A 23,265-nucleotide genomic window follows, 5' to 3' on the forward strand; every position below is an offset into this window, starting at 1 on the left:
CTCTACAAAAACCCTCTCTAAAACTCCCATCGCTCCTGGCTGCTTGTGGCCCCGTCCAGGAGAACACAGCCAGGCCTGTTTTTCTCCTTGCCTGAAATTTGGGCACAGCGCCTCTGCCTTGTGACTCGGAAATTGATACCCTGTTCTGAGCCGCAGGGAGCTTCCAGGCAGCGCTGAGAAGGGGAGGGGGAATCGGGCAGGGGAGATTCCCGATCACGAGTGTGGAAAGCCTGGGAGGGGCCCGTGGCTCAGTGGTCGAGCATCTACCTGGCATGCAGAAGGGTCCCAGGTTCAGTCAGTGTCCCCCAAAATGTCTTCTCCTTAACAGCCTTGCTAATTCACAGTGGGTAGCTGTGTTAGTCTGTCTGCAGTAGTAGAAAAGGGCAAGAGTCCACTAGCACCTTAAAGACACAAAAATATTTTCTGGTAGGGTATGAGCTTTCGTGAGCCACAGCTCACTTCTTCAGAAACCTTGCTAAGGTCTTGCAAACTGAGGGCCGTGGCTTCCTTTATAGAGTCAATCCATCTCTTGTTGGGGTCTTCCTCTTTTCCTGCTGTCTTCAACTTTTCCTAGCATGATTATCTTTTCCAATACAATAGCCTCAGTTTAGTCATTTTAGCTTCTAGGGTCAGTTCAGGCTTGATTTGATCTATAACCCACTGATTTGTTTTTGGGTTTTTTGGCAGTCCAGGGTATTCGTAACACTCTCCTCCAACTCCACAGTATTGGCTATCACATGCAAAGTCATAGAATCATAGAGTTGGAAGGGACCACCAGGGTCACTGCTGCTTGGCATGCAGAAGGTCCCAGGTTCAATCCCCAGCATCTCCAGTTAAAGGGACCAGGCAAGTAGGTGATGTGAAAGACCGCAGCCTGATACCCTAGAGGGCCGCTGCTGGTCTGAGTAGACAAGACTGTCTTTGATGGACAAAGGGTCTGATTCAGTAGAAGGCAGCTTCATGCGTTCATGTGAATGTCCCATTTTGTCGATTGTACCAACTCACTCTGTATAATCCTCCATAAGTCCCTGTAAGAAAGGCAAACTATAAATCATGTAAATAAAATAAAATTTTAAATGCTTGGCAGAATCTACAGTAACATCTCAGGGACCCAGTGCTGGGAATGACTTTTCTCTGCCTGAGATTCTGGAGAGCTGCTGCCAAGCCAGTGCTGAATTTGGTGTGCCAATGTTGGACTCAGTAGAAAGCAGAGTTATGGGATCAGCCCACCTTTTCTAGCCCCTCGTGTCCTTTCAAGCTCATAATCCGCTCCAGATTTGGGGGCGGGCTGTCAAAGGCTTGACTTGCTACAGACCCTTGGCATGAACCTAGGCGAGACATTTCCTTTTGCCATAAGAAGTTCCTTTCAGTTGTGAAGCATAAAATATGCAGCCCGCTTTCCTGCCGAGCTAAATTTAGCTTCCAAATCAGTCCAAGCCTTCTGTGAAAGCTGTTCTCTCTCCCCCCCCCCCCGCCTTTGAAGAAGCAATCGGACAGAGCGAGATCGCTTATGTGGGTGGATTCTCAGGATGGATCTCTGTTCCTCTTAAACTGCGGAGACAATGGAGATGATGCTGGCAGCTGAGACACATTTTCTCCCTGTAAAGAGAGGAGCAAGAAATGCGATCTTCGGGATGTGTCTGAAAACAGAATGGTGTCCCTGCTTTCCCAAAAAGCCCATTGGCCAAGGAGCGAAGCAAAAAATAAAAGGGGCCACTAAATGTGCACGCAGCCAGCTTCTATAGCTGCTGAGCAAATCACTGCTTTTTTTTTTTTTTTAACTGCATTGGGGGAAAATGCAGAGTTGCAAAAATTCAATGATTTACTTTGCAGGAACGGAAGCATGATCTGTGTATGATTTCAGTGGTTCCCCTTAGTTTTCACTGAAGTGTATCTTCCAGCATTGAGTCCATCCATTTGAAATGAGACAAGCCAAAGTCAGGGTACAACGATACTGTGGAATAGACCCCCACAAATCTCTTCTGCTGGCAGAGGTGTTCGCCTCTGTGGGAAAGCTCTTCCATGAGCTGTAAGCCACACTGCCTCTTCTCCCCTTCATGAAGCAAGGATCAACTTTCTGGTCCTCAGCTTATAGAGAGCCTGTTGTTTGTTTGCCTGTGGTCACTTGCTTAGGCCCAGAATGTGGCACCCAGTTGTTGCCAGGGGCTGGATACAGGGGGTTGTATCGTCCTTGTGCTGAAAGATCGACACTGTCCATCTATTTCCAAGTTCAGTTCAAGTCCTGGTCCTTACTTATAATGCCCTGACAGCTGCTCCATTCTGCAGTATTTGTGCTGTGGGGTCCCTCAGGGGTCTATCTTGTCCCCTGTGCTGTGCAGCCAGCCACCCCCAGATCGCCTCCAGGCACTAGTTCAGGTTTTCCACAGCCTTCTTGGGCTCTGCTGGAAGCATGAGATAGAGCTGAGTGCCACCTGCATATTAAGAACATAAGAAAGGCCCTGCTGGATCAGTCCAAGGTCCATCAGGTCCAGCAGTCTGTTCCTACAGTGGCCAACCAGGTGCCTCCAGGAAGCCCACAAACAAGACAACTGCAGCAACATTATCCTGCCTGTGTTCCACGGCACCTAATATAACAGGCATGCTCCTCTGATCTTGAAGAGAATAGGTGTGCATCGTGACTACTATCCATTTTTACTAGTAGCCATGGATAGCTTATGAACATGTCTGCTCCCCTCTTAAAGCCTTCCAAGTTGGCAGCTGTCACCACATCCTGGGGCAGGGAGTTCCACTATTTAACTATGCGTTGTGTGAAAAAATACTTCCTTTTATCTGTTTTGAATTTCTCACCCTCCAGCTTCAGCAGATGACCCCACGTTCTAGTTGTATGAGAGAGGGAGAAAAGCTTCTCCCTGCCCACTTTCTCCATACCAGGCATATTGGTGGCAGCTCAGCCCGAGTCTCTGGATGACCTCTCCCAGTGGCTTTATGTAGATCTCGAAAAGCATGGGGGACAAGATGGATCCTTGCGGGATCCCAGAGGCCAAGGGGCAGTATGGCAGTCCCCAACACCACAGTCGGAAGCCTACCACTAAAGCAGGACCGAAACCACTGCAGAACGGTGCCTCCCAGTCCCAACCCTGGAAGGCGGTCCAGAAGGATACCACGATTGTTGGTATCAAAAGCCGTGGAGAGGTCCAGGAGACTAACAGGGTCGCACTCCCCCAGTCTATCCCCCAGCACAGGTGACCACGGCTGTTTCAGTTCTGTAAACCAGGCCTGAAACCAGGTTGGAACAAAGCCAACGAATCTCAGTCTGTGTGTGTTCTGCTCAATGAGGAACCTCTTGTCTTCAGGGTTTCCCCAGAAAATGCTTAGAAAAGCACCAGCTTGCAACATCGTGAAGGCAGAACCAAAACAGAAAGATGAGCACGTGGTAGGAGGTCATTACAGGTACCTTCTGACTGACATCTGGGGGGGGGGTGTTTTGACAAAATGACTTTTGTAAGCAATTCTGTGAGCAGAGAAACCTCAGCCAGCTGCACTGGGGGCTGAAAGGACACATTCTGATCCAGGAGATCCCTGATTCAGATGTTTCCTCTGCCACTAACTCAGTGCAGCAGTATAGGGATTAGGATCATCCCGGCCTACTCTACAGGGCCGTTGCAAGGAATACAATAAGGCAATGTGTAGGAAGCATTTTGAACGCAGAAAATGCTCTTTTTCCATGGTGGGTTTCTGGGGAGGTTTCCTTGGTTCCAGCGCGGTTGGCTCTGTTTGATAGCAATCGCGATGTCTTTTACCTCCAGAAAAGCCAAAGGCTTTGCTGGTATCGTTTTCTTTGCCCTCAAGACAATCAAAGCCAGAACCTTCCGTCTACATTACAGACACAACCTGGTTTCAAGTCTGTTCCAGTGCTGTTGCAGTGGGACTCCAGCAGTTCTCCTGGGCCTTTAGGAGAAACGTACCGGTTCTTTTCCAGCTATTTTGATGATTTCGTTGAGTCAGGCCTGCTTTTATTTTGACTTTTCGAAACTATTTTTATGGCTTGTTCTCATTCTGTTATTTCTTTGTCACCTTATACATTTGTTCATAGTTTGTTTTGTTACGCATTTGGGGCACTTTGCAGAAAATGCTGAGGCAAAGAAAGAAGCTGTGGTGGTTAAACTGGTTTCAAACTGGTTTGGCTTTTGCAATGCTGAAGTGCTCCTTCAGTATGGAATTAATCCACAGGGTGGGCTTTGCAGGGCTGCTGCTGACATAGGAGAGCGACCTGGGGTTCGTCCCCTGTCCCCACTTAGCATGCAGTATCTCAAGAGAGATCAGCCACAGCTAGGGTTGCCAACTCCAGCCTAGGAAATTCCTGGAGTTTTGGAGGCTGCGCCTGTGGAGGGGGAAACTTGGGGAGGGATTTCACCTAGAATCTATGGTGCACCATTGAGCCTGTCCTCTGGCATTGCCAGTTTCTTCAGGGGAACTGACCTCTGTAGTTTGGAGGTCAGTTGTTATTCCAGAACTTCAGGCCCACCCTAGAGGTTGGCAACCCTAGCCACAGCATGCCTGCCTTCCTTCTGTGCATTCCACAGGATGGGAGTGGAAGGAGAGGCTTGTGGGGGGTGGACGGGATGGGAGTGGGGGGCGTTGAAGGAGCTGTTTCTACCCAAGGGGACCACTGGCGGAAATCTGTTTCTGCTCTTCCGTCCCTCCCATGTGCACCAGCTCACGTCTCTGATAGGCTGTGGGTCAGAAAGTGTTCTCTACAGCCTTCCCATAGTGAACGTTATTCCCCAGTGCAGTAGGGTGAAGATCATTGGGAACTCATTGGCCCATTAGCTTCAGAGTCCACTGTTGAGATGACCACAAACTCCCCCTCCCAAACAGCCAAGCTGGAGAGAAACCAGCAGTGGCTCAGTGGTAGAGCATTTGCTTGGGATGCAGAAGGCCCCAGGTTCAATCCCCAGCATCTCCAGTTAAAGGGACTGGGAAAGGAGGTGACGTGAAAGACCTCTCTGTCTGGGACCCTGGAGAGCTGCTGCCAGTCAGAGTAGACAATACTGACTTTGATGGACCAAGGGTCTGATTTAGGCAGCTTCATGTGTTCATATGAGATGATGTTTCGGGGAGGGGCTGTGGCTCAGTGGTAGAGCATCTGCTTGCAGACTGTCCCAGGTTCAATCCCCAGCATCTCCAGTTAAAGGGACTAGGCAAGTAGGTAATGTGAAAGACCCCTGCCTGAGACCCTGGAGAGCTGCTGCCAGTCTGAGTAGACAATACTGACTTTGATGGACCAAGGGCCTGATTCAGTAGAAGGCAGCTTCATGTGTTCATCCTTGGAAGTTCTTTTTCAAGCACAGCTTGGGTACCTGCTGTAAACCACCGAAGCAGCCGAAACCAGAGAAAATGGCAAGTCATGATTGGAAACTGTGGAACTCCGGAGCGCTGCTGGGGGTTTGTCGGCCTGCTTGTTTTGCACGTCCAAAGGACAACGTGTTCTGTTTGGCTGTTCGGCGGCTCTGTGTTGCTTACCGGCCTCCTATTTTATCTCTCGCAACCAAATGCTTTTTCTTCCCCCTCCCCCCACCCTCCCCCCAGTGTTGTTTTTCCAGGCCTTACATTTGAGGAACTGCAAAACAGCTTGGCCAATGCCAAATGACTTCTTCTCTATATCCCCCCCTCCCCCCAAAAAGACGCTTTGTTGGCTTGGACAACAAAGTCTGAGTAGACAATGGCCATTTATGGGCAGGGGCTGTGGTTCAGTGGTAGAGCATCTGCTTGGCACGCAAAAGGTCCCAGGTTCAATCCCTGGTATCTCCAGTTAAAAGAACTAGGCAAGTAGGTGATGTGAAAGACCTCTGCCTGAGACCCTGGAGAGCCGCTGCCAATCTGAGTAGACAATACTGACTTTCATGGACCAAGGGTCTGGTTCAGTATAAAGCAGCTTCATGTGTTCAACTTTCTGATATTCCCTTTACGTGAGGAGCCGTGGCTCAGTGGTAGAGCATCTGCTTGGCATGCAGAAGGTCCCAGATTCAATCCCCAGCATCTCCAGCTAAAGGGACCAGGCAAGTAGGTGATGTGAAAGACCTCTGCCTGAGACCCTGGAGAGCTGCTGCTGGTCTGAGTAGACAATACTGGCTTTAATGGACCAAGGGTCTGGTTCAGTATAAGGCAGCTTCATGTGTTCATCCCCCGCCAGTGGCCAGGGGCGACCTGGCAACCTTATTTCCTCATCAAGACCGAGCCCCTTCTCTTCCCCCCAAAAGGAGAACGAGCAGACAACTTTGAGGTCCCTGCTATTTCTGAGTCTGCCTCCACATTGCTTCCTGGCCAGTGACTCACCGCCCCACAAACCCGAGAAGGATGTGAAACTCGGAACGAAAACAGCATGACCAAGATGGAAAGCAGAAGTTTAGCTATTCCCAGAGAGACCGGAGAGATGGAATATTTTGGGGTTTCAGCCGCATCCGTCTCTTGGGGCAAAAGGAAATCCGAATGTGTTTCTCCCCTCCCGGGATGTCTTGATTTACTTCATTTTCATCCTTCCTTTCTCCCCAGTGGAGGTCCAAGTGGCTTACATTGTTCTCCTCCATTTTTATCCTCAAAACAACCCTGCGAGGTAGGATAGGTGGAGAGTATATATTCAAGGTCACCCAGCAAGCTTCCATGGCAAAGTGGTGATTCGAACCTGGGTCTCCCAGATCCTAGTCCAACGCTCTGACCACTCCATCCCAATGGCATTGCTGCCTGACTTACGCTTCTCCTTATTGTAAAGGTCACGTAGCACGGTCTGTATACAGGGGGCTTAATAGAGTCAAAAGGGGGGAAGGCCCAGGACTTACCTCTGCTGCACTTTAAGAGGAGGGGCTATGGCTCAGTGGAAGAGCCTCTGCTTGGCATGCAGAAGGTCCCAGGTTCGATCCCCGGCATCTCCAGTTAAAGGGACTGGGCAAGTAGGTGATGTGAAACATCCCTGCCTGAGATCCTGGAGAGCTGCTGCAGGTCTGAGTAGACAGTACTGACTTTGATGGACCAAGGGTCTGATTCAGTAGAAGGCAGCATCATGTGTTCACTTGTAGCTGGCGTTCAGGGAGGGGCTCTCTCCCGCCTGCCTGTCATTTCTCACTGTGGAGTTGCCCCCCAATGGGCAGAGAATCCTGCCAGGACAGGAGCCACCAGGGGGTAAGGAGCAGAAGCAGTCCAGGAGCGTGTGAAGGAGGTGGGTAATCTCCCCCCCCCCCAGTTTAATGGAATGTTACTGCATAGGAAACTCAAGGAGGGGTTACCCGGGGTAAATCAATGCATTCAGTAGGAGGAGACATCTAATAAGTGATGTAATATGACTGTGTTTGTGTGTTAAATGCCGTCAAATTGCTTCCGACTCATGGTGACCCTATGAAGCAATGTCCTCCAAAACATCCTTTCACAGCCTTGCTCAGGTCTTGCAAATTGAGCTCCGTGGCTTCCTTTATAGAGTCAAACCATCTCTTGTTAGGTCTTTCTCTTTTCCTGCTGCCCACAACTTTTCCCGGCATGACTGTCTTTTCTAGTGATTCTTGCCTTCTCATAATGTGACCAAAGTATGACAGCCTCAGTTTAGTCATTTTAGCTTCTAGGGTCAGTACAGGCTTGATTTGATGTAGAACCCACTGATTTGTTTTTTTTTTTGGCAGTCCACGGTATCTGTAACACTCTCCTCCAATGCCACATTTCAAAGGGATCTACTTTCTTCCTATCAGCTTTCTTCAATGTCCAGCTTTCATACCCATACATAGTAATGGAATACGGTGGCATGAATTAACTTGATCTTGGTTGCTGGTGACACATAACACAACATGTTAAAAAATGCAGGAGATAGTATTAAAGGTAAAGGTGAAGGTCCCCTGTGCAAGCACCGGGTCACTCCTGACCCATGGGGTGACGTTACATCCCGACGTTTACTAGGCAGACTTTGTTTACCGGGTGGTTTGCCAGTGCCTTCCCCAGTCATCTTCCCTTTACCACCAGCAAGCTGGGCACTCATTTGACGGACCTCGGAAGGATGGAAGGCTGAGTCAACCTTGAGCCGTCTACCTGAAACCGACTTCCGTCGGGATCGAACTCAGGTCGTGAGCAGAGCTTGGACTGCAGTACTGCAGCTTACCACTCTGCGCCACAGGGCAACACAGTGAGAGCAAGAGAAAAACCATACAGCAAGAGGTAATGCGTACGATACCCAGTAGTGCACCATCCCCATCCCTTTACCAAAGCATCTTTCTGAACCATTTTGTTACCGTCAAGCCCTGCTAACTTGTGTAGGGAAGCCCTCCTGAATAATTCAGTTTTGCTTAATTTGCAGAAACCCAGGGAGAGCGGGAGTTTTCTTGACCTCTTCCTGCAGGCCATTTCCCAGGGTGGGGCCGCCACAGGAGAATGCATATGTCCAGGCAGTTGGTGGATCTGGCCTGATTCTGCAAAGGGCACCTGCAGAACAGACTTCCTTGGGAGGTGGTGAGCGCTCTTTCCCTGGAGGTTTTTAAGCAGAGGCTAGATGGCCATCTGTCAGCAATGCTGATTCTATGACCTTGGGCAGTTCATGAGAGGGAGGGCATCTTAGCCATCTTCTGGGCATGGAGTAGGGGTCACTGGGGTGTGTGTGGGGGGGAGGTAGTTGTGAATTTCCTGCATTGTGCAGGGGGTTGGACTAGATGACCCTGGTGGTCCCTTCCAATTCTATGATTCTAATGCCCTGCTCAGATGCGCAAAGCTGTTCTAATTTTTTTTTGTTTCTAACCCCTCCCCCCCCCCAGCCCCAAGGTTTATTTGTTTGGCTTTACTGGCTGGATGGGAAGGCAAAGAAGTGCCATTGAGTTGGGAAGGTGCTTTTTGCATTGTCAGGTGTGCACAAGTGCAAATGATGCTGCTTTGGCCAGAACATTGTCTACCTCACACCTTCTGCTGCACTTCCCCACCCCCCACCCCCAGCAAGCCCACACAAAGTCCTCCTTAAATTTGTGACTATGCAGCGGCAAAGTAATATCCCTCTTGCCTGGGGGTGGGGGGAAGAGTTTTGGGGAGGAGGTGGAATCCCCCTGGCTGTTTGCTCTCCTCTCCTGTGCAACCTCTGTTTTTTCATCATGTGCTTCGTTTGGGGACAAGGGAATCAGACTTCCTCCCATTTCCTGGATGTTGTGTGTGTGTGTGTGTGTGGGGGGGTTCCATCACTGAGAGGTTTCCCAGATGCTGAAATCCCCAGCAGCTGGGCAGCTTCCTGTAGCTGCAGGAATGTTTTTGGCCTGTAGACTTCTTTCTCCAGAAACTGTCTTAATCCAGCCCCTCTGTTCTCCTCCCCATCCCCCATCCGATGGGGTTCATCTGCCAGGATTCTGCTGGGCCTGGCCGGCCTTGGCTTTGCCACTCTGGCTGGCCCCCAGTGCCCTTTTGGTAACGGTTCTGACCGGATCTGTTTATTTCCTCACCTGCTTGTGAAACACAAGTGAGTCACGCAGTTCCTCTCGGCCAAGAGCATCTCTGAAGGTGCTCTGCCTGGAAAATCCTAGCTCTTCATCAGCTGGGGCTGGAAACTGTCTGTCGGCCGAACCGATTGCATAGGCTTCCGGCACTCTGTGCGTCACTCGCACCCAGGCTCGGCAATGGCCCCTTTTGTGCTGTGGATGCCTGGCCTACAGACTGCAAAGCAAAGAGCTGAGCAAGCTCTTGGCTTTCCCCCCAACATTTCTTGGAGTAGTGCATGGACTTGTAAGACAGTCACCTTGTGACAAATGCTGTCTATGTCTGGGACAGAGGAAGATCCTGTGCATGCAACACACCCTTGTGTGGTGTGGAACCAGCGTGGTGTAGTGGTTAAAAGTGGTCGTTTAAAGCAGTGGGCTCTGATCTGGAGAACCGGGTTTGATTCCCCACTCCTCCACATGAGCAGCGGAGGCTAATCTGGTGAACTGGATTTGTTTCCCCACTCCTACACACGAAGCCAGCTGGGTGACCTTGGGCTAGTCACACTCTCTCAGTCCCACCTACCTCACAGGGTGTTTGTTGTGGGGAGGGGAAGGGAAGGAGATTGTAAGCCAGTTTGATTCTTCCTTAAGTGGGAGAGAAAGTCGGCATATAAAAACCAACTCTTCTTCTTTTTCTTCTTCCTTGTATGCTGTTGGCAAGAAATAACAAACACAGAGTTGGAGCATTAGTTGTGTATTGTGAGCATCTTGGCTAGAGGGATCTCTCAAACCCAAGTCCCCAGTTCTTTCTACCGCCAAGTAGGCTTGAAAATGAGAGTTACCCTTGGCACAATGGCAAATGCTGGAATTGATAAGTAGGTCAGATGGGATTTTGGTGGGCAGGGTAGAGAATTGGGGTGGTGCCCTATCAGGACGGACTAAGCGGAGAATGTAGAGCCATGTGTTGCCTAATGCACACATGCTGTTGAGGGGCCATGGCTCAGTGGCAAAGCATCTGCTTGGCATGCAGAAGGTCCCAAGTTCAATCCCTGGCATCTCCAGGTAAAGGGATCTGGTGGAAGGTGATGTGAAAGACTTCAGCCTGAGACCCTGGAGAGACACTGCTTGTCTGATGAGACAGTACTGACCATGATGGACCAGTGGTCTGACTCTGTATAAGGCAGATTCTAGTGACTGTTTAATTTGGCTGGCCAAATGTGGTTGCTCTGATATATTTTTTAAGTATGGCGTTGGTTTTTTAGCCTGGATGATTCCCAGCCCCTTTCATGATAATTTATTCAGAAGTGCGTTGACTAGAGGGAGGGGAGCCATATAGGATTTTTTGTGTGTGTTAAGTGCCGTCAAGTCGCTTCCGACTCATGGCAACCCTATGAATCAGTGTCCTCCAAAATGTCCTATCTTTGACAGCCTTGCAAATTGAGGACCGTGGCTTCCTTTATTGAGTCCATCCATCTCTTGTTGGGTCTTCCTCTTTTCCTGCTGCCCTCAACTTTTCCTGGCATGAGTGTCTTTTCCAGTGACTCTTGTCGTCTCATAATGTGACCAAAATATGATAGCCTCAGTTTAGTCATTTTAGCTTCTAGGGTCAGTTCAGGCTTGATTTGATCTATAACCCACTGATTAGTTTTTTTGGCGGTCCAGGGTATCCATCACACTCTCCTCCAACACCACATTTCAAAGGAATCTACTTTCTTCCTATCGGCTTTCTTTAATGTCCAGCTTTCACACCCATACATAGTAATAGGGAATACGATGGCATGAATTGACTTGATTGTGGTTGGAAGCAAAAGGGGGGAAATCAATGCCCCCGTCTACTGAAGTGGGTTTCCTGACCCCAGTGGAAGTCGATTCAAGTTTGAAGTGAGCGATCCACCAACAAACCTGGCTGTTAAGTTTCTTACTGCTTCTGTTCTCATTGCACAAACGTTCAGTCCTGGAAAGGCCAGCCTGAATCGCCCAGGGCTGGGAGAGCGGAGGCGGCTGGAATCTGGGAGGTTTTTAAACTCCGGCCAGCGAGGACGGATGGAAGCAATGTACTTTTTCCTAGCCAGGAGCCCGGCCAGGGGAAACTATGATGGTGTGCAGAATGAGTGGGGGGGGGGGAATGGAGGTGGCTGGCCTCAGAGAGCTTTGTCTGCAAGTCAAAGCTGGATTTTATTTCTCCCACTCTCCAAAGGGGAAAGGGCCTCCTTCCGTCCCCAGTCACTGTTTCCCTGGATCCCAAAACAGGATTTAATCAGCTTCCTAACCTCATGGCTCCATGTGGGTTGCGCTGTGCCAATGGTTGGGTGTTAAGAGCTGCCTGGCGCTCTTTCCTGGCATGGCTGCTGAGAATGGAATGGGGGGAGGCTCGCTTCTCATCTTAGCTCATTTGGAGGACCAGAAAAAGGGAACTTGCGGAGGGAGCTCGTGGGAATGGAAGCAGCAGCGGAGAGGTCTGGATACTCCTCGCCGTGGTTGGGTGGAAACAGAATAAATTATGTATAGAAATATATTTATTTTAAGCCGCTGCTGGTCTGAGTAGACAATACTGACTCTGATGGACCAAAGGTCTGATTTAGTAAAGAGGGAACCTCATGTGTTCAAGGTGCATATATCTGTATTACAAGCATTTAAAATTATATTAAGCCCAAATGGCAACTAATACAGGTTGATAAACTAAAACCATATTCCAAACGTGGGATGCGTTTGAAATGTGGTTTTAGTTACATAAGAACACTAGAAAAGCTCTGCTGGATCAGACCAAGGCCCATCAAGTCCAGCAGTCTGTTCACACAATGGCCAACCAGGTGCCTCCAGGAAGCCCCCAATCAAGACGAATGCAGCAACACCATCCTGCCTGTGTTCCACAGCACCTTTGTGCCTCTATCAACTGAAAACTCCTTTCCAGTATTGAAGACTTAGTTTATCAACCTGTATTAGTTGCCATTTGGGCTTTCTTTTAATATAATTTTTAATGTTTTAATATGGATATCTGTGCCTTAAAATAAATATATTTCTATACATAATTGATTCTGTTTTCACCCAACCTTTGGGTATCCAGCTTTGGTTTTAGGTTGGGCCTTTCCCTCCCCCTCACCATGGCCAGCATACCGGGGAAGAAAGCTGACATAGCTGATGGGTAGCTGTGGCCAATGAACTTTGGCAGTCCACCCCTTGACCACAGCACACGCTGCCTTTCCTGTCCGTTGTCACCGGTTGGGTTGCCGTCCGTCTGGAATTCTGCTGGCTCCGATGCCCGGTTGCCAGCCGTGGGATGATACAGAACTGTGGATGTTTTCCAGGCCAGCCGCTTGGGCTGTTAATGCGCATGCAGGCCTTTGGCTAGACGGCATGCTTGCTTGCGCGGGGCGGGGAGGGCTGTGCTGCTGGGCAAGCCAGCCTGGGCAGCTCATGCCACGGCCCAGCTGCCTGCCTAGCATCAAAACCTCTCTGGCGCATCCGCCTCCTTGGGGAGGAGACGAGTTCAAGACTCTACAGCACACCCCAAGCGGAGGAGTGCTCTCTTCACAAAGTGAAGGCACTCTGCATGGGGAGGGGCCGTGGCTCAGTGGTAGAGCATCTGCTTGGCATGCAGAAGGTCCCAGGTTCAATCCCCGCCATCTCCAGTAAGGACCAGGTAGTAGTAGACCCTGGAGAGCTGCTGCCAGTCTGAATAGACAATGGCCATTTATGGGCAGGGGCTGTGGCTCAGTGGTAAAGCATCTGCTAGGCAAGCAGAAGGTCCCAGGTTCAATCCCCGGCATCTCCAGTTAAAGGGACTAGGCAAGTAGGTGATCTGAAAGACCTCTGCCTGTGACCCTGGAGAGCCACTGCTGGTCTGAGTAGACAATACTGATTGGTTCTTGTAGGTTATCTGGGCTGTGTAACCGTGGTCTTGGTATTTTCTTTCCTGATGTTTCGCCAGCAGCTGTGGCAGGCATCTTCAGAGGAGTAACATTACTCTTCCTACACACACTGTCCTTCAGTGTTACTCCTCTGAAGATGCCTGCCACAGCTGCTGGCGAAACGTCAGGAAAGAAAATACCAAGACCACGGTCACACAGACCGGATAACCTACAAGAACCAATGAACTCTGACCATGAAAGCCTTCGACAATATTTAGACAATACTGACTTTGATGGAACCAGGGTCTGATTCAGTAGAAGGCAGCTTCATGTGTTCATGTGCACATGCCTAGAAATTTTGCTGGATCCTGAGGTCTGTGGCTTGTTTTAATTGAATGCACAGATTTAATGACTGTGTCTGTTTGCAGTACGTCTTTGTAAGCTGTCTCAAGATGCAAGCCAGCTGGGAGAGTGGGATCTCAATAAAATGCCATGGTGGAGTGCCTCTGAGCGTGTGCAGAATGCTTTTTTATGTGAAGGGATCTTTTTTATTTTAAAAAATACTGTGTGGCCGTCGAACAGGCTGAGGGGAACCTTCTCTGTGAGGAAAGACTTTTCTTTTGGGAGGAGAACAAAGGAGGTACATAAAAGGAGGCTTACAAACATAAGCAGTTTATTTATTTATGTTATTTAAAACATTTTTAACCGCCATTCCTCCTTATGGAGCTCAAGGCAGCTTACAACATAGATAAAACACATAGCATAACATGCATTAAAAACATAAAAACCAAAGTTAAAATCACAACTCAGGACTATGGAGAATGCAGGCAGACCTTTCTCCTTCTCTTATATTTCTCAGACTTGGTCACCCATTGACGCTTAGGCTGACATAAATCCCCCCCTAAAAAAAAAACCCCACTGTAATTTGTTTACAAAACACAAATGTTGTGATGGTCATTAGTTTGGATGGCTTTAAATGATTGGTCGAAGTTATGAAGGAGAGGTCCATTGATGGCTGTCCACCATGATAGCTACATAGAGCTTCCTTGTTCAGATGCAGTATACCTTTTGGTGTTAGGTGCTGGCCCTTGCCTTCATGTCATTCACGGAAGCATCTGGGTGGCTGCTCTTAGAGACAGAGGGTTGGACTCAGAAGGACCTTTGACCAACTCCAGCCGGGTGGTCCCGAGTCCCGTGGGCACAGTCTTGATCTTTAGCTGATCTCTGGGGTGAGTGACTGTGGGCTCACCATGGTGGTCTCTCTTCTGCCTCTTTCTGCAGTGCTCGAAGCCAAAGCTGCAGACCACCTGCTTGGCCATCCAGGAAATCCGCCGCTGCACTCGCCTGGAGATGCCCGATAACATACACACCTTTGTGCTCAAGGTAAGGAGAAGGTTGGCAGCGCTTGGCCCCGTGTGCCTGGGGGGCCCCACCAAAGAAGGAAGGGGGAGGGATGGGCATTCCCCATTTCCCCCTGTGACATTGTCTGGACGGCCGCTATCTGGAGGCGGAATTCCAACCATATGGGCCCCGTCTTCGATGCAGAATAGCCCGAACTCTTGGGGTTTCTGGGAGAACGCTAAAGGAAGTTGCTTGGTGCCCTGACAATCCGGGGGCGGGGGCATCTTTTTCTTCAGGTGGGCACAGCCTGCTTTCAGCTGTGCGCTGCAAGAGTCCGTTAACTGCGTGAATCTTGCCAAGTGGGCCGTGACTTGCAGACACGTTTGGGTTTTATTCGCAAGATTCTTTGGCCTTTTGGCTGCAGCAGATAGTATTGCTGCCCCTCTGACATATTTTTCTGCCCCCCAGGTAAACACCTCCACAGACGTCATATTTGAGGCTGGAGATGAGCAGCAGCTACATTCCTGGATGTCTGAAATTAAAGAATGCTTCCGTCGGGGGTTAGTAAGGCCTTACTCGGGGTTGTGTGCATGAGGCAGTCCTGCAGTTTAAATTTGCTGGGAATCTCTTATTTCTTTTTAAATCAGCATGATTCTAGCCCTTATGGCCCCAAAGATAATGTTTCAGTGTGTGAATAATGCCAGGAGAAAGCTCAGATGCTACAGAGGATCTTGGAGGGGTGGGGGGCTTCATCACCCTCTATAGCCCTTTGCAGTTTCCCAAGAAAGAATTGCAGGATTGGGCTAGATTTGAATCCAGGAGCACCTTAGAAACCATCAAGATCTTCAGGGTATGAGCTTTTGAGAGTCAAACCTCGTTTCCTCAGGAGGGATTAGAGCTGATACAGAATGGTAAACAAATATTGCAGAATAAGGTATGCAGAACTCTGGATCACAGAATTCAGAACTTCACATATTATATCATGAGCAACAGTTGCAGTTACAACAGACATCCTCATTGATCCCAGCTCTGTGAAGGCTGGAATCGCACTCCTTGCAGATTCAAGAGCATTTCCCAGTACAAATGCAGCTCTTAGCCACTGGTGGATGGGGAAGCAGACAGAAATATATTCAAGGTTGTATCAGCAATACATAAGCCTGGAAGCCTCCTCCATTTTATAAATGGAAAGCGACAAAAAGTCGAGGGGAGGGGGGAATGCCGTGTGAGTTGGCAGGGTGTGCCTTTGTGCAAGAAATGTGCATCCAGTGCGCACAGTGTGCGATTCTGTAGCCCAGGAGATGGTTCTGAAGAGACATTGTGCATAAGGCCAGTGTGGTGCCATGGTTAAGAGTATCAGACTCGTATCTGAGAGACCCGGGTTCAAATCCCCATTTGTGCCATGGAAGCTCGTTGGGTGACCTTGGGCCACTCCCACACTCTCAGCCCAACCTACCTGACAGGGTTGTTGTGAGTATAAAATGGAGGAGAGGAGAACGATGTAAACCACTTTGAGGCCCCATTGGGGAGAAAGGGGGTATATAAATGAATTAAATAAATAAATAAGGTGCAGTTCTATGGGAGGTCAGAAAAGCTGAATAAGACAATTATTGGTTGCAGAATTCAACTTGCTTGAGAGAATCAAGTATTATTCTAAGATGGGACCAACCATCTCTCTCTCTCTCAGGTCAGATCTTGAGCTAAACTCTGAGACTCCCTCGGAAGCGTTGACAGCAAGCCCCGCAAACAGCAGCATCGACTCTCTTAACCAAGGTACCGACTTCTGGGGCCTTCCGCTTTGTGGGATGCTTGTGGGGGGTGAGCTGTTGGTGGCTTCCTCTCCTGGCCTCTTTCAGCAAACAAGGAAAGGTGCCTAGAGTTCGGCCAGGCTGTTCAGCTTCCTGGAAGCGCTTGCAGGTTTTCAACTGAAAGCTCGCCAGAGTACAAAGACACTGCCATTTGAAATGTAGCATTACCTTTAGTTTTAATTGCATGCTTTTGGTGGGTATGCGAGAGAGGGCCTTTTCAGTGGCAGCCCCACAAATATGGAACAACCTCCCCGGGGGGGCGGTGCGCCTGGCCCCCTCACTCTTGATCCTTAGGAGGCAGTTAAAGATGGTTTTATTTAGGTCCTCATAAAGAACTGTTAACCTGGTGGACCTGGGTCTGTACTTCCAAGGCATTCCTGGCACTCTCAGACAAGAGTGCCTCTGCTCAGGATCACATCCGCCGCTTTTGCCTGAGTCTGGAATTCTTGCTTTGGCTCACCAGCATGTTTTAAATTTCACAGTGGTTCTGCTTCGGATTGAGTGAGGCTTCTGCTTTTCTCCTTCCCAGGTGCGATGCAATCTGGCCCAGCAGAACACCCCTGCCAGAAGACCGATCAGTACCTAGCTTCCTATCCCTGGTTCCACGGGCCCATTTCTCGAGTCAAAGCTGCCCAACTGGTCCAGCTGCAAGGACTAGAAGGTCACGGGGTCTTCCTCATCCGACAGAGCGAAACCCGCCGGGGAGAATACGTCCTCACTTTCAACTTCCAAGGAAGAGCAAAGGTAACGCTTCTGCTGGCAAGGAGTGGCGGGTAACTTTTCCCCCTCTGTAGCTGAATCAGCAGATAAGGCTAAAAACAAGCACAGACCCCCCCTCTCATACATTGGAGCCTCACTTTCAGGGCAAAATCTGCAGAACTGGATATCTTTTGTTTATTTCTAAGCTGTGCTCTCAGCCTACAGGTCCCCAAGGTAGTTTAAAAGGAAGGATTCTACATCTTAAGGGGTAAGGATTCGCCTTGGGTCCTCAAGGCCCGTGTGTTGGACTAGATGACCCTGGTGGTTCCTTCCAACTCTATGATTCCAGAAAGGCAGGGGTATAAGTATTGTAAATATTTTCTAGGCGGGGGGGGGGGGGGTTTGCCTAGAAAGTGAGTTTGCCTAGTGGCCAAGGAGAAGGAACCTGACCTCTCCCTCTTCACTCTGTGTAGAATTCCCACAGCGGAGTCGGCCACTGTTTGCTAACGGTCCCCCTTCCGACTTTCTTGGCAGCACCTGCGGCTCTCTCTGACGGAGAGGGGCCAGTGCCGAGTCCAGCACCTGCATTTCCCTTCCATCATGGACATGTTGCTCCATTTCCAACGGTATCCCATCCCTCTGGAATGCGGCGCCCCCTGCGACGTGCGGCTGTCGAGCTACATGGTGGTTGTCCCGCATACGCAAGGTCAGAGGGGCAAGTGGGCTGTTTCAGGGCCTCTTTCAGGCACATGGCCTTCTGGAGCCAGAGAGTTAAGCAGGGCGGGTGCACAATGTACGTGCAGGAGCGTTCCCTCTCGTTTCCAAAGAATTGGAGAGGAAAACCCCCCTTGCTGTTTCCTGCAACTGCTTCTGCTCTCTCTTCCCCTCAATTGCTAAGAGGGAAAGCAGCAACTCGCACCTGCAGCGGCCTTGGCGATGGAGTGCGTATGTGTCTGGAATGTGAATGTGATCTTTTGCGACCAAAGCAATGCTCCTTTGGCTTAGGTACCCAGCAGCAGCGTGTGCAAGCTTGTTTTTTTTCCTTTGGGGAGGGGGAGATGTAGCTCAGCTTTTCAGTCTGCTGATTAGGAAAATTAACCACAAACAGGAAACATGCAGAAATGGTAGGACGAGACCAGACTTGAAGCTGGTTTATACTGGATCAAACCATCAGCCCATCAAAGTCAGTGTTGTTTACTCAGTCCGGCAGTGGCTCTCCGGGGTCTCAGGCAGAGGTCTTTTGCATCCCCTACTGCCAGATCCTTTTAACTGGAGATGCTGGGGATTGAACCTGGGACTTTTTGCATGCCAAGCAGATGCTCTGCCACTGAACCACAGCCCCCTTTCCCTCACAGTGGAAGTAGTGGCTTGTGGATAGCCACTTATGCGTGGCTATTCAGGCAGTCAACAACCAGGTATTTTTTTGACGTTTAAATTAAATTGCATTTTTTCTCAGGCTATCAGTAGGCCAGCAATGACTAACAGAGGCATGGGAGAGTGAAAATCTTCATTGTAGGTGTGTGAAGACCCGCACTACCTTATTACGGGGTGTCAGAACAGCTGGAGAAAAAGAAAGTGAGAAATAAAGTCTTCTTTTGAGCATTGGGGGAGGCAAAATGCTAAGAAAGGGTCCAGTCTCCCCACAATCTGTCCACAGTGGATTGCTGGCCTGGTTTCTCCAGAAGAAGTGAGGAATGCTAAGAAGCTTTGAGCCTAAGGAAAACGGGAGGCAGAGCTGTTGCATCGGATATATTGTTGACTAACACCGCGTGTGGGAGTTCTTGATCCCAGACCGGAGAGGGCTTCTGTTCATTGCCCCAAGAAATTTGCCAGGATTGTGTGCACGTGCGTCTGGATGCAGAACGCAGCTTCCTGAGCTTTATCGCATTTTTTAAGGCAAGCATCTAGCCCACTGGACTAACGAGGGTTGCCAACTTCCAGGTGGCACCTGGAGATCTTCCGCTATTACAATTGATCTCCAGACGACCAAGATCAGCTCCTCTGGAGAAAACGACTGCCTTGAAGGGTGGACTCTAGGGCATTATACCTTGTTGAGGCCCCTGCCCAAACCCTGCCCTCCCCAGGCTCCGCCCCCAAGATCTCCAGGTATTTCCAAACCCAGAGCTGGCAACCCTCTGACTAACACAGCTTGAGTATAGGCAGGCATTCTGAAAGAGGAGTTGCTGAGTATGAGGGAATGGGCTTTGCCCCTCTCTGTAACAACTGGGGGGGATGCAGATGTGTTACAGTTATGCATTTTAGCCTGAGTGTGCAAGGAGAACCTAGCTCCAGAATTATTTTTGTTTAGTGTTGAGTTCAAGGGCTTCCTGCCACTAGCACACAAGCACATAAGAACATAGGAAAGAACATAAGAACACAATGGCCAACCAGGTGCCTCCAGGAAGCCCACAAGTAAGATGACTGCAGCAGCATAGTCCTGCCTGTGTTCCAAAGTACCTCATACTAGGCATGCTCCTCTGATCCTGGAGAGAATAGGGATGCATCATGACTGGTATCCATTTTTACTGGTAAACAAGGATATTCTTCTCCTGCCCACAGGCTCCGGGAACCCCGTCCCACATTCCTCCTCCGTCCACCTCTGCAGGCCTGAGTTCAGTCTTGTCCAGCTGACGCCGTCCACCTGTCCACAGCTTCATGCGGCCGACAGCCTTGCCCACAGTTCCTCAGAGGAGCAGATCTTCCACCAGGTGCCCCCTCCAGAAGAGCTGGCCAGAAGCTTATGGCACAGAAGTAGCCTGTCGGGGCCCGCCGGCACACCCGCTCCCCACCGCCCATGGGACAATGATTATGAGTTGGACTCACAAGGCAGGGGCCATTTGCGAGCGGTCAACAACCAGTACACGCCCCTTTGACACAGTGGGACATACTAGCCCCTCCCCTGCTTTTGCACAGGACTCTTGGCCAACATTTCAGAAAGCCACGAGACGACTGCCCCCCCTTATTAAAGGGGGGGTATGTGTTTGGTAAGCTAGAGTTGGCTCACTCCACCATGAGGGTGACCCTATAATTAGGCCTGTTACAGGGCCAGTTCCTTTAGGTAGATTTTTTTTTACTCAATGCATTGTTCCTTACTGATTTTGCACATCACTCGTTTGCTTCCATCAAATTTTGGTTTCCTTCTGATCCCAGACCTTTGGGGGGGGGGGTGGGGGATATTAGAGGAGGCAGTGAAACTGCTCTGATCTCCCACCCCCACCTTCCTGTTTCCTAATTCTTTTTGCATTGCCACATTCTAGCCCCTTTTTCCTTGCAGAGTGCCTTTCTTGGCTCTTCCATGAATCAGTAGGGCTAAGATCCTTATTGCAGGTGTTAATAGAGCCAGACTCCTTTGCAAAACAGAGGCAGCATTGTCTGTCCTTTGGGGCTTTGGGACACCCCCTTGCCTTAACCATAGAGAGCTACGAGCTGGTGGCAGCGCAGTCAGGCAAGGACCCCTCCCCACTCCTGCTAAGTGGGGCTCCACTTAACTTTTGAACCTCAGCCCTTCCCCTCCTGGCTTGCAATACAGCCACGTTAATTGCTTCCACTGAACCGTCAGGTCTTTCCTCTGGAAATGCAAGGTTAAAAAGTCGTTTCTACCCGCCAAGAGCTTGTGGGAACAGCTAGTGTCAAAAGAAATTAGGTCCACCCCTTGGGAGTGATAATATAACTGGACAGCTTCAAACTGATATGGATAAGTAGCATCCCTGAATTTATCTCTTTAGAAGACTTGTTCCAACCATGGAACATCCTTAGAGGCCCCTCTCAGACAGATGTCTTCATCTCACCCATGAAAGTTACCAAATTATTTATGCTTACATAGAAGTAAGCTTTATTGAATGTTGTGTGTCTCACTCCTGCTTACAATGCATAGGATTGGGGTACATGGCTCAGTTTTCAGAGTTCGTTTATATGATGTTTTTAGGACACAGTAGCAAAGTAGCAAGCTTGTTGCATACAATTTGGGTCCCCAATTATGCCCTACTTTTCTGCAAAACTAGTGAGCAGAAGATGGTATCAAATATCTAATAGTCTTTCAGGACACAAGAGTAACCATTCAAATGCCTCCCCCCAAGTACAGCTATACACAGCTGATTCTCTAACACGCTCAGCACTTTGGGAAAGAGAGAAAAGTGTATGTGGAAGAAGCCGCGGTGTTCCTGCAGGCAAGGATTTCTCTAGAAAGATGCAAAAAGAGGAAAGCATCCGCTTAGCCATTTAGGTCTGGTTGAGCCAACACAAAGAATGAAATGCAAACTTGGCCTCCCACCTTTGGAAACATGTTAGGAACCTTCTTTCCAAAGCAGATGAAGGCTCCGGTGTTATCCTCTGGTGTTGCTTCCCCTTACAGTGGATGCTTAATTCAGGCAGTTCTGGTGCCTGAGGAACACATAGCAGTTTGCCTCCAACTCCATCTGCAGGAAATGAGATCCCCTCCATTAATTGGCAGCCTCACATAACCTCCCGCCACCTGTGACTGCCATAGCTCAGTACCAACAGCTAAGGGAACCAAACAGGTAGCATCAACCAGAAGGAAGGTGGGGGAAAAGATAAGCCAATTAATTGACGAAACTGAAGGTTGTGACAGCCTTTTGGGGAAACCCGGTCTTGTCCTCTGACACTAAATGCGGTGATTTAAGGATTGTGGAAGTTGCTGGCACAGAGCAAAGAAAGAGCAATTGACTGGAGCTCATCTCGCATAGGCCTGCCTTGTCACACTTGATGTCTCATGCCGGGAACACCAGAATTGCCTTCTGTGAAAAAGTAATATGGTAAGAAAGCACCTGCCTGTGTGCTGCAGTGGCCACTCCGCCATGTGGTAACTTGCACATGTGAACATGCCCTTACAGGAAGATTCAGGAAGTGGCAAAGTGCAATCTTATGACTTGCTGTGATGTGCCACATGCTGCCACCTGAAAGGAATGGCCCTGATGCCTTTTGCACTTGTCACTAACACTGCTAATATTTATCAGGATCATTATGACAGCATTCAAACCAGCACAGGAGTACAGAAAACATACTATGTCCCCAATCTAAATAACGCAATGCAATCAATGCTCCCCACCATACAGCACCATTCCTGTCTTTCCTGCCTGCCCAAACAGTGAGTATCTCTCTGGAATGTCAGGGCTCAATATTACTGGGTGTTAGACATTATAATAAAACATCCTGTTCAGCAAACTCAGATGTGTGTGTGTGTGTGTGGGGGGGAGAGACAGGCTTTTCAGAGGTAAGGAAAATCTGCTTTGCATGTGTTCAGGAACGCAGTACCATCTATTTGACAGCAAGAGTCCTACATAGAAAAAAATTCACCAGCAGACTGGAACATGCAGTTTAAAACCAGGTTACCTGTGTTCATCTGCTGGTTCTCAAGTCTCAGGCTAGTCAGCAACTATCCCTGAATACAAATAAGTGATTATTCAGAACAATATGTAGAAATTTCCCCATTGCCTTTAATCCAAGAAAGGAGTTGGCCTTTGCGGATAACAAGCTTGCTACTTTAAACAAATTTTAAAAATAAGCCTTTAAAGAAAATACACACACTGTGTGTGTTTAAGCCCTTCCTCTTTCCAATCTTGTATAGTAGAATTTTTCTATATATTGTTTCGGTATGTATTTTAATGTGTAACTTATTCTTGAATACTATTAAATACACAGATCTGCTCCTGCAGTAAATAAAAACTGTTTTTAGAGATTTTCAGTGGCTGGTTCCAGTGATTCTTTTCACCGCCACCCCATGCTTAAACATTCTGCTTCAAGAGAGTCATAAATGTACCTTGAGAACTGCTCTTACACATTGAATCCTATGCCTTAGCCCTGAATACAAGTTAAGATGCCATACCCCCAATCATGCATACCTGCGGCTCCAAACAGTTATGTACCCAAAGTCCTTCATGCTGATAGCTTAAATACCCTTTGGTTGACATGTCCTCTGTGAATGTGTCTAGTGCTTTTTAAAAAAATCTGCAATCACTAAATGGAAACTTTAATGTACAGAGACAGTGTGTCTTCATTTTTATTTGTTTATCTACTTTATTTATATCCCATCTTTCTCCCCTTAGGGACCCAAAGTGGCTTACATTGTTCTCCTCCATTTTATCCTCATAATAACCCTGCGAGATAGGTGAGGCTGAGAGTATGACTGGCCCATGTTCACCCAGATCCTAGTCCAAAACTTTAACC

General features: G+C 49.0%; 1 protein-coding gene across 1 annotated transcript in view; it reads left to right on the forward strand.

The window, feature by feature from the left end:
- Positions 1-19,955, forward strand: part of SH2B3 (SH2B adaptor protein 3) — a 47,625-nt gene extending 27,670 nt beyond the window's left edge. Inside the window, exons 2-9 of the mRNA XM_056859403.1 lie at positions 14,519-14,620; positions 15,047-15,138; positions 15,420-15,428; positions 16,263-16,348; positions 16,913-17,127; positions 17,617-17,788; positions 18,230-18,232; positions 19,642-19,955. Coding sequence (XP_056715381.1) covers positions 14,519-14,620; positions 15,047-15,138; positions 15,420-15,428; positions 16,263-16,348; positions 16,913-17,127; positions 17,617-17,788; positions 18,230-18,232; positions 19,642-19,955 — 993 coding nt within the window. The remainder of the gene's footprint in view (positions 1-14,518; positions 14,621-15,046; positions 15,139-15,419; positions 15,429-16,262; positions 16,349-16,912; positions 17,128-17,616; positions 17,789-18,229; positions 18,233-19,641) is intronic.
- The last annotated feature ends 3,310 nt before the right edge of the window (positions 19,956-23,265 follow it).

This window comes from Euleptes europaea, chromosome 13, assembly GCF_029931775.1.
Source record: "Euleptes europaea isolate rEulEur1 chromosome 13, rEulEur1.hap1, whole genome shotgun sequence".
Classification (NCBI taxonomy): Eukaryota; Metazoa; Chordata; class Lepidosauria; order Squamata; family Sphaerodactylidae; genus Euleptes; species Euleptes europaea.